Source organism: Podarcis liolepis, assembly GCF_965112155.1.
Source record: "Podarcis liolepis genome assembly, chromosome: 14".
In the NCBI taxonomy this organism is placed as follows: domain Eukaryota; kingdom Metazoa; phylum Chordata; class Lepidosauria; order Squamata; family Lacertidae; genus Podarcis; species Podarcis liolepis.
Genome location: NC_139569.1, coordinates 24,106,868 through 24,117,368, shown reverse-complemented (window position 1 = coordinate 24,117,368; position 10,501 = coordinate 24,106,868). Strand labels below are relative to the sequence as shown.

The window sequence follows — 10,501 nt, the reverse complement described above, 5'->3', positions numbered from 1 at the left end:
GCATTATTAAAGACAGAATTACAAAGCATAGAGAAAAACAAGCCTTGCTGAAGCAAAACCAGCATGGCTTCTGCAAGGGTAAGCCCTGTCTCACTAACATCTTAAGAGTCCTCTGAGAGTGTCAGGAAGCATATAGATAGAGGTGATCCGACATTTAATCACACTGGAAGGAGAACGTTACAAATGGTGGAAGATGTCAACTGGAAATCTGGTTGTCAAAGAAACACTTTATTTCATTAAGTGTGTTGTAAGACATTTGCCAAACAAGATGGATACAAAGGAAAGTGACATCCAGTCATCTTTAGGTGACCCCCCTTTTAAAATCCCAGTAAAGGAAGGCTTTACCTTCTGTACCATTTGCTATTTCCAAGGATGACTAGCTACAAATCAAACCTTCACATCATTGCTGGCCCTTGGGTTTAGTCCTGTGAAAGCCCGCCTGCAGTCCTGAAGGGAGCGCCAGTGACCACAGAAGGATGGCAGCAAAAGTCAGCAGAACATCCCACAGGGCAAACTCCCATGCTGCTTCTACTGCAGCACCGCCGCAACTCAAGTGGCGCCCAGGTCAGACTTCCTCAACCTGGCATCTTCCAGGTGTCGCTGGACTATAACATCAGCCCGACCACAGTGGCCATGCCAACTGTACTCCCAGTCACATCTAGAGGGCACCAGGATGGGGAAGGCTGGTCTTCCTCTAAGCAATGACCAGAAAGCCTTGGAGATGTTTTGGACTACAACTCACAGCACACGTTGGCTGGGGGGCTAGAGGGAGATGCAATCCAAAACAACTGGAGGGCGCCAGTTTGGCAAAGGCCGACACAGCCCACGGCCTCAATGGCAATAAAAGCTCGTCCCAGCAAAAGAAAGGAAGAGGTTAAATTTCTTCCAGCGAGGGACAATTTAAAAAGGAAAAGCCAGGGATCTCCTTTTTCAAGGCCAACGTGCTCCTCTTCCCTCCCCAACTCTGCAGCGAATAGATTAGAGCGAAATCGGCCCAAAGTGTCTCTTGACTCTGGGCACGGCCAAATTGTTTCTGCACAAGCTCAGTGTTTGGCATCTTGACCTGCTGCAAAGAACAACTGTTCAGGAAAGACCACTTGCCAGCAGCAAAATCCACACCGCCATTATCCTCTGGGTAAAGAAAAACGAAGTCACTAACCCCCAGGCCTCCTCACCATGAGCTGGAGGCAAAAACGCATGCACACTGGGGCCTGGGACTCATCCAGCCAGGAACATTCATGGCGCTGCTGGGGAGTTCATGTCAGGCTACTGAGACACCTTTTCTTCCATCCCTTCAACGAGAATCTTGTGTGTCTTAGATCTGCCTCCATTCACTCATAGCAGCGCATCCTCAAAGTGTTAGTTTAAAAAACGCACGACAGCAATGGCAGTCCAAGACACCTCCACCTTCCTCTCTGGAGAATGGCAGCCTGACAGGACAGTGGACCAGCAGCTTTCAAAGGGAGCATGAGCCACCAGAGCGGCAGAGGTGTGTCCTGGATCGGGGAAACCCGTCTCCAAGTGTCGCCAACGTGGAATCTCCTCTCCGCAGCAGCTGGATGGGTGGGGGAAACAAGAAGGCTTTGCCCACCGGACAAGTTGATGCAGGACACGTTCCGACGCTACACAAACTCCGTGAAGTCGTCCACCGAGGAGATGAGGCGCTTCCTCTGTCCCGTTTCGTAGGTGGGAGCTGGGTCCTGAGGAAGGTGGGCAGACGCTTTGGCTGGGGCGGGAGGGTGCATGCTGGGGAAACCAGAAGCCTGGTACTGAGTCTCTTCTCTGATCTGAAAGAAGGGAAAGTAGAGAACGTATTTCAAGTCCTTAAAAAAAAAACCCAACCCTTTTATTTTCAGTGCTTTCAGAAGTCTTTACAAGGCCTAAGACCATTGTACCTACGGGACCGCCTCTTCTAGTATGCCCCATGGAGGACCTTAAGGTCCATAAATAGCAACACCCTAGAAGTCCCAGGCACTAAGGAAGTTAGATTAGCCTCAACCAGAGCCAGGGCTTTTTCAACACTGGCTCCGGCCTGGTGGAACGCTCTGTCTCATGAGACCAGGGCCCCGCAGGATCTGATTTCTTTCCGCAGGGCCTGTAAGACAGAGTTGTTCCGCCTGGCCTTTGGCTTGGAGTCAATTTGATTCCCTCCCCCTCTTTCTTTTTTCCTATTTCCTCCTGTGATGAGGCTGCATTTTAATGTTTTAATGTTGTATTTTAAACTTGTTTTTAAGTTGTATTCATTCAACTTGTTTTTATTATTGGTTGTTAGCCGCCCTGAGCCCGGCCTTGGCTGGGGAGGGCGGGGTATAAATAAATTTTATTATTATTATTATTATTATTATTATTATTATTATTATTATTATTATTATTATTATTATTATTACAAAGAGACCAGCTGGTATTTTCCAAACAACTCCTAGGAAAGCTCAGTTGACAGAGCATGAGAGTCTTAATCTCAGGGTCAGGGGTTTGAGCCCCACGTTGGGCAAAAAGTTTCCTGCATTGCAGAGGGTTAGACTAGATGACCCCTGGGTCCCTTCCAACTCTACAATTCTGTGATTATTACCCCTGTATTGGGGATGGGTGGGTGTGTGTGTTAAAGTTAGAGGGGAAAGAGTCACATGCCACAAGAAAAAGAAACTCAAGGGAATACACTAAGAGAGAGAAAAGGCAGTGTTACCCTGTGCCGGAGCCTCTTGATGTGCCGCAGGCGGGCAATCCACTTAGACGGGTACGTGTCTGTGGGGTTGGAGCGGCTGTGATGGACCTGAGAAGCCATCTAAGGGAAACAGTGGGAAGCAAAGAGGAGGGTCAACTCAGGCAGGCTGGTTTAAGACGCCATCCAAGTGCAGCTGTCAGTTGTCAACCTGGCGCCCCCTCCGAGCCATTTTGAATGATGGCTCCCATCAGCCAGCAAGGCTGGAGAGACAGGACCTTTGCCAACCAGATTCCCTCCAGGCCTTCTGGACTCTCATCAGCCCCGGCTTCCTGCGACTGTGCTGGCTCTGGTCAAGGGGATCTGTAGCCCAAAGCAGCTGGAGGGCAACAGGATGCCAAAGGCTGAGTTGCCAAGTTCAAATGAAAGATGATCTGTTACCAGCTCCCACAAGAGCACTCACGTTGGCGTGCAGAGCCATCTGGCGGGCGACAAAAGCCAAGTTTTTATCGGAAACGATCTTCATCACACTGGTGTCGATAAGCCCTTCCATATCTACAGACCAGAGAGAGAAAGAGAGGGAGACTGCAGCATCCTCAGTCCATAACTGTACAAATTGTATGAATATTATTTGTTTGTGTAGCCGAAGCCATTGCAGGAACAAAATACATAAAACAGAATAAAATACATCACACAGTTGAAATAATTATTAAAACCAGGCATTCTGTCAGGTAAGAGATTGCGTCCCTGAAGAATTCATCATTTCCACAAACTTGTCTCTTTACACCTTTTTCTCCCTACACCTCTGAAAACATGGCTTTTAGGTGTCCAGGAATAACAGCCAAAAGATTAAAATTAACATTAAGAATTTTATTTCTGAAATTGTACATCCTGTTTCGTCCCCTGTGCACCCAAGACAGAAGCTAAAATCCTTCCCAAGGCTCTGAGACAGCCAGGCCAGTGGAAATCTCTGGAGGTAACACCCTTCGCAAACTCTGGTGGGGAAAAGAAGAGAGAGGCCTGGGCCTACCTTTCCGGCACTGCAGAGTGAGCAGGTTACAGTTGTAATCCAGCGGCTTGATGATGACGTGCACAAAGTTGAATTGGCCCTGAAGAGTGAAGAACATTAGGGTGTATGGCGGGGAGAGAGACAGCGAGGCCCAGGGGCAATGCCTAGGCCTGAGACGTCTCTTACAGGCAGGGGAACTCTCTCTTCCCTTGCAGCCACCTTAGCAAGGGTAGGACAAAGCAAGCCTGTTTTGAGTTCCATCAGGCTGAAGGGTTTGGGCCTTAACAGCTTTCATTCCCCTAATCAGCCCAAGTCAGTTTACTGTGAAAAGCTCATTACAGAATACACTTTGATATTCCTGGAGGAAGATCCTACAGGCTGCAGGCAGGCTTCAGTTTCCAGGTTGAGGGATACTGAGGTTCTCAGATGTTCCCAGTTAAGACTGAGATGTATAGCAACTGGCAGTTGGGAATGGAAAGGAAGGATTTTAGAAAGTAGGAAGAGTCTGGCCATCTCGTCCGGTGCCAAACAATGGAGCAGTTTTCTCAGACACAAGCCAAACCCGAGGCTCATGGCCGTGAGGGCAAAGGGAAATGCTTGGGGCACCCCTGAATCCTCTGAGTTTGGGAACAGGAGACATGGCATTTATCACAGAGCTGTGATTCTTGCAGAAAAACCTTGCTCCTATCCGCCACATGATCTCCGGGCGTAAAAATCCATCCCAGAACCAAACTGCCCATCTGTCAGGCCCAAGCCACTCAGCAGAGGCGCATTTCCTTACCTTGATGGTCCCCAGCTTGAAGTCTTCCCCTGAATTGTTGTAAATGATGGACACAAAGTCGTTCCCCAGATGACGTTTCTTGTCGCAGCGGTACTTGTCCAGGTCTTTGGTGGGCATCAAAGTCGCAATGTGGAAAATGGCTAAGGAAAGGAGGGAGGGAGGGAGGCTACATGCAGTTCAGAGTCTCAAGCCACAGGAGGAGGAAACGTTTCATATGCTAAACCAGCCTTCCCCAACCTGGTGACCTCCAGATGTTTTGGATGAGCACTCCCACCAGGCCCAGCCAGGGCAGAAGGGAGCACAGCTGTCCTGATGGGAGCTGGAATCCCAAAACACCCCGTTGAAGGTCTGTTTAGTGTATGAGCAGCAATGCTGAAAGTAAAAAAAAGAGCCTCAATGGGGCTTACACTCAATGGGACTTGGGGGGGGGGGAGTGTTGCCCGCTGGGGCAAACCCATCAACTGCCCTCTCTCTCTGCTGCCCTTAAAGGCACCCTCAGGCCCGCTATTCTTCACAGTGGGGGGCATTCAACTTACACACTGCACAAACTAGGTTTCAAATTGCATTGGGCCAATTTTGAGAGAGCCCTCCGCAAAGTGGGAAGCGCTATCCCTGAAAGAACAAGGGCACAAAGGCTACCCAGCCTCAACACAGAGACACTCCCTCATTCAGGCCTACCTTGCATGATGTCATCGTGCCAGCAGTAGGTAAACAGCCCGTCCTCCCCACACACATCCAAGCCACCAAGGTAAATCTTGTCTGGCTGGCAGTCTTTCAGCTCAATGAGCGTTCCCAAGCCGGTCAGGAACTCTGTGTACCTGTAGGAGCCGTGCTCGTTGGAAAGGATGGCGAGCTCGTTATTGCTCTGGGGTGGAGACAAAACCACGAGAGCAGCTGTGTGGACAACAGGCTCGAGTGTTCCACATTATTTTACCTAGAGAAAAACCTGGGGCCTTTTTAGGATGTGGAAGGGCCGTAGCTCAGTGGTAGAGCATCTGCTTTGAATGCAGAAGGCTGGCCCAGGGCTGGGAAAGACCCCGACCTGAAACCCTGGAGAGTCCGTATTGGCAATGCTGAGCTAGGCAGACCAAGGGTCTGACTCCATGTAAGGAAGCTTCTTTTGTCCCTCTACAAAATGGATCCTCTGCAAGGCCATTTTACAATGTGGTTCTGGCAGTTCTCTCACTGCAAGAAGTGAGGTTACAGGGAACCAGGCAGAGGGCCTTCTTGGTAGTGGCGCCCTGTGGAACGCCCTCCTCTCAGATGTCAAGGAAATAAACAACTATCTGACTTTTAGAAGACATATTTGCAGTACTTTTAATCCATCCTTCAGCAAATAGTCTCAGCGCAGAAGATACTAACATGATTAAAGCAGAATACAATAAAACCCAAAATCACATATGCATAAGAATGATTAAAATAACCAACGCCAAATAATTTAATGAAGTGGGCAAGAGGAACATTTTAAACCAAGGGGCTTATAATAATGCTCACCTCCCTCCCAAAGATTTGGGCAAAGTGGTGCACCTTCACCTCCTAACAATTTCAGTGCCTGATGCACCTTAGAGGGGAGGCCTTTCCAGAGATGAGGAGGCCGCCACCGAGGAGGCCCTTTTGCACCCAGGGTCCCCCAAACTTCACAGGCAGCAGAAGGGAACAGTTTCCTGAAGGGAACAGCTTATCCCTGAGCACCTTCTGCCCAAAAAAAAATCCAGGAAGCTGATGCACACAGCCCTTACCTGCCCTTCCCCAACATATAGTACTGCAATCTTGTGGGTATCATAGGGGGGGATCTGATCCAGCAGCTGAACTGATCTCTCAAACGTCTAAGAATAAAAAAGTAAATGAGGAAAGCTTTAGAAAGGCAAGCATGGTCAAAGCCACCTTGACATCTTTTATGAAAAGGGAGGAGGGGCTGGCCAGGTATGGGGGTTAGCAAAGGGGCTAGAGGGCACGTTGGGTTGGTAAACAGAGCAAGCAGGGGCAGCAGCCCCTACTATTTATAACAGTTTAAATGACATGCCCAAACCTACCTCATTTGGCAACAGGAGGGGCTTGTTGGATTCATCACCAAAGAAAGGAGAGTGATACAACTGCAGGAACACAAAGCTAAGGAGAAAACATTAAAATAGATTTAATTCTATTATCTCTAAAGGTTTTGGCTCAATCTTAGCATGTAGAACTCTCCACCTCTACAAACAGCAATAGCCAAGCGTACAAGTGAGCCCTGCCAAAAGCAACTGGACAAATTCAGACACGATGTGGTGGGATCAAGTGAAAAGGCACATCAATGCCAGCCTTCTGCTTCAAACACTAGCCAGCCAAAAGCTCCCAGGACACTGAGAAGCGGGGCTTAATACCTGGCAGTCACTCTCCTCTCTCTGTCCCAGGGACAGCTTTGACCCAGGAATGGAGTTGTGGCTGGTGGTGTTGGGCATGAGTCTCTGCAGCTCTCTTGTGCACTGGAGCCAGGCTCTGATGAGGGAGCCCATCATGGGGGTGCCTGGTCACGCCCCTTTAGAAAAACATGCCTGGGGTCATGGCCCCTTAAGCCCCACCTCCAAGGAGGTGGAGGCCCAAAAATGTTTGAGACTCACTGATCTGGACACTGAATCTGTCTTTGATGTGGTCAGGAAGAAAAACGAAAGAGTACTCCCTTGTCTGATCCAGCCTCTTCACATGCACAATTCACTCACCTTGGGTTGATTCCTGGCACTTTCTCCGCGTTGGAAGCTGTTGCGCGGCCCTTGAAGGGGTCTCTCTCAATCCTCTTGCCCCTCCTCGAGGGTGCTGAATCAGATATCGTGTACCCTCGGGGGCGGTGGCCCGTTGGGGAGCGCGGAGAAGAGACAGGGGCACTGCAGCCCACCCTGGGCGCCCCAGGGGGGCGGTCATCTTCCCCTCTGCCCAGCCAGCTCCCGGCTGCCTCCCCTTCCAAGTGTCCCGACTGAGACTTGGACTTCCCGTCACTGCTCAGCTTCCCAGACGGCTCTTCGCTGCCGGTGTCCTTGAGGACTTCCTGGAGGGTCTGAAGCTCCGGAGACGAGCTGGACTTGCTGAGGGGCTGGGAAGGCTGGAAAGAGAGTGCCTCAAACTCGCGGCTGTCTTCCAAGTTCCGGGCTCTTTCGATGGGGATGCCCATGGGGGCCAAATCATCTGGTTTCAGAACTTTCTCTTCTTGACTGGATGTCGACGAGGACTACAAAGCCAGGGGCAGAGGGAGGGGAGAAGGGAGGTGAAGACATGGTCAATGAAAGGTAACTTGAGAGAAGATGACCCTTGACAGCAACCCATCTGGCCAAGCAGGCACTGGGAAGCTAGACCTTTTCTGCAGGATTCAAGTTACAAGAAAGGAGATTCCAGTGAAACATCAGTAAGCGCTTTCGGACAGGAAGAGCTGTTTGGCAATGGAATGGTCTCCCTCAGGTGGTTGTGGACTCTCCTTCCTTGGAGGTTTTCGAGCAGAGGTTGGATGGCCATCTGCCATGGATGCTTCGGCTGAGATTCCTGCATGTCATGGGGTTGGACCAGATGACCCCCAGGGTCCCCTCCCACTCTACAATTCTAGGATTATATGGCAGCCCTGCCTGAAGTATGTGGAGAAGAATGCACCCTTGATAGAGGAGAGGGGATGACCACCCTCAACCCTGTTTCTATTTCCCAAGCAGCCCAGTGAAAAAAGGAAGACAGAGGGAAGTTTGGCAACTGGATGGTGTGTCCAGGAGGCCACCAGCTGCCAAGCTCTAATACAGAAGTACCTTGGGCCCTCCAGGTATTGCTGAACTACAACTCCCATCATCCTTGGACACTGGCTGATGGGGCTGATGAGAGTTCAGCAACGTCAGAAGGGCCCAAGGTTCCCTGCATCCAGCATGCTGTTCTGCTCCTGGAAGGGCTGTGGACTCAGTGGCAGAGCATCTGCATTGCCTGCAGAAGGTCCCAGGTTCAATCATCAGTGGCATCTCTAGGGAGGGCTGCGAAAGAACCTAGTCTGAAACCTTGAAGAGCTGCTGCCAGTCAGTGTAGACAATACCAAGCTAGATGGACCAATGGTCTGACTCTGTATAAGGCAGCTTCCTATGTTACCATGCAAAAGACTTCCCCTCTGGAGTGTTTAGGGGGGGATGGGAGAGAGGAGAAGAGGAAGTCCTGCTGTGCAAGCAGAATCCCACTTGTACAGCAATGGATACAAACCCAAAGTCTCTCAAGCTATAAATAAGCTGATGATGATGATGATCATGAAGAGAAACATCAAAATTTCCCTGAAAGCTCGACTGCAGCCTCAGCCAAAGCCTCTTCATGCTTTGGGCTACAGCCCATCAGTCCAAGGCAGCCCATACATGTGTTTTAAAGTTCTGTCAACTCTCTCTCTCTCGTGTGTGTGTGTGTGTGTGTGTGTGTGTGTGTGTGTGTGTGTGTTCTTATATGTAAACCGCATAGAGATTTTTCTGTGAATTTGGTCCAATAAACAAGGAAATGAAACCACTTGGAGGCAACCTTGTTGGGTCAAGAATGTTGCATATGAATCTGAAACTCTTAAGCTCAGGGTCCTCAGTTCAAGCCCCACATTAGGCAAAAAGGTTTTTGCATTGTAGCGGGTTGGACTAGATGACCACCGGGATCCCTTCCAACTCTACGATTCAGGGAAACTACACTCCTCTTTGACAAGAACAGCTAAACCTACACCCCATGCATGTGTGCTCACTCAACTCACAAAAGGGATATTTATCTGAAGAAAGTTCAAGAACGTCTCATTATGCAAAAACGTCACGTTCTCCCTGGGACATTCCACTCAATGAAAAGTTCTCCCCGACAGGTTTAACTCAAGATCAAGCAAGGGAGCTTACTGACCCGACTATACGTCCCGGGGCATCTGACCACCTTCTCCTCGCTTAGGCCTTGCTCCGGACACACAGCTTCAAAGTCTTCAATCTCTTGAGATTCTAGGCGAGACTCTGCGTCTTTTAAATCCGTCTCCGGTGGGCTTCCTTCTTCCAGAACCACAGCAGATTCTGACAAGAAATAAATAGAGGCCAATTGCACATGCAGAGATTGTTTCCCCCCGCACACACACCCCAAAAAAACAAACTTAAAAAATACATAGTTTTCGGCACACAAATGAAATTAACAAAACCAGCAAGGAAAGACAAGACCACCACTGCAGCAGCTTGGGGGGATATTGATTGCAGCTTGCAAGATAAAAAAAAGTTATTTCAAAGCAGAAATTCAAGAGTTAGCTGTAAACACACACAAAAAACACACACACCCCTCAAACAAACGTGCTGATCTGCTAAACTGTCCAAGCCAGAAGACCCCTGCCCAGTTTCCTCTAATGCTTCAGAGTGAAATGGCTGCTGTTTTTTAACCAAGGTTTTTAAGATTCGTTCAAAGCGAGATTCATTCAAAGTGAGAGGCTCCAGCCTTAGCCTGTGGACATTTTAACAGCATCTCACCAACATAGCAACCAACAGTGACCTACAGCAATGCCACATCAGAATTTTACTTGAGTTTGGGGTTTTTTAAGCGAGGGTTGGATAATGTTCTGTACATTGCACAAAAACAGCATTGATTCGCTTTGTGCTTCTGCTTCTGTTCACTGTAGAACCAAGAGGATCTCTAGACTGCAGCTTTTGCTAACCTGGTACCCTCCAGATGTGTGGTGTACTGGTTAGAATGTTGAGACTTTGACTGGAGACATCAAGATTCGAATCCCCACTCAGCCATGAAGCTCCCTGGGTGACCTTATCATCTCTTAGCCTAACCTACCTCACAGGTTGTTGTGAGAATGAAATGGGGTAGAGGAGAACCATGTACACCACTTTGAGATCCTTGGAAGATAAAGATAATATATAAATGTAACTGTTGTTGCTGCTGCTTCAGGCTACAGCTCCCATCAGCCCCAGCGAGCTTGGCTATCCTGGCTGGGGCTGTTAGGCATTAATAATCCCAAAACATCTGAGGAGCACAAGACTGGCAAAGGCTAAAGTCTAGATTGCAGCCTTCGCGTGAGTGGGCAACAGAAAGAGACACCCCCTGAAAGATTTCTTAGCCT

At 49.2% G+C, this 10,501-nt stretch overlaps 1 protein-coding gene across 9 annotated transcripts in view; it reads right to left on the bottom strand.

Moving 5' to 3' along the window:
• Positions 1 to 207: 207 nt before the first annotated feature.
• The window catches only part of TSC2 (TSC complex subunit 2), a 44,650-nt gene continuing 34,356 nt past the window's right edge, over positions 208 to 10,501 (bottom strand). For all 9 annotated transcript variants that reach the window (XM_083473940.1, XM_083473935.1, XM_083473937.1 and 6 more), the window contains 10 exons: positions 9,301 to 9,461; positions 7,146 to 7,648; positions 6,483 to 6,558; positions 6,189 to 6,275; positions 5,128 to 5,314; positions 4,450 to 4,589; positions 3,690 to 3,768; positions 3,123 to 3,214; positions 2,684 to 2,782; positions 208 to 1,787 (listed from right to left, as the gene is read on the bottom strand). In XM_083473940.1, the coding sequence (XP_083330066.1) occupies positions 1,623 to 1,787; positions 2,684 to 2,782; positions 3,123 to 3,214; positions 3,690 to 3,768; positions 4,450 to 4,589; positions 5,128 to 5,314; positions 6,189 to 6,275; positions 6,483 to 6,558; positions 7,146 to 7,648; positions 9,301 to 9,461 (1,589 nt within the window). In that variant the 3' untranslated portion in view covers positions 208 to 1,622. The remainder of the gene's footprint in view (positions 1,788 to 2,683; positions 2,783 to 3,122; positions 3,215 to 3,689; positions 3,769 to 4,449; positions 4,590 to 5,127; positions 5,315 to 6,188; positions 6,276 to 6,482; positions 6,559 to 7,145; positions 7,649 to 9,300; positions 9,462 to 10,501) is intronic.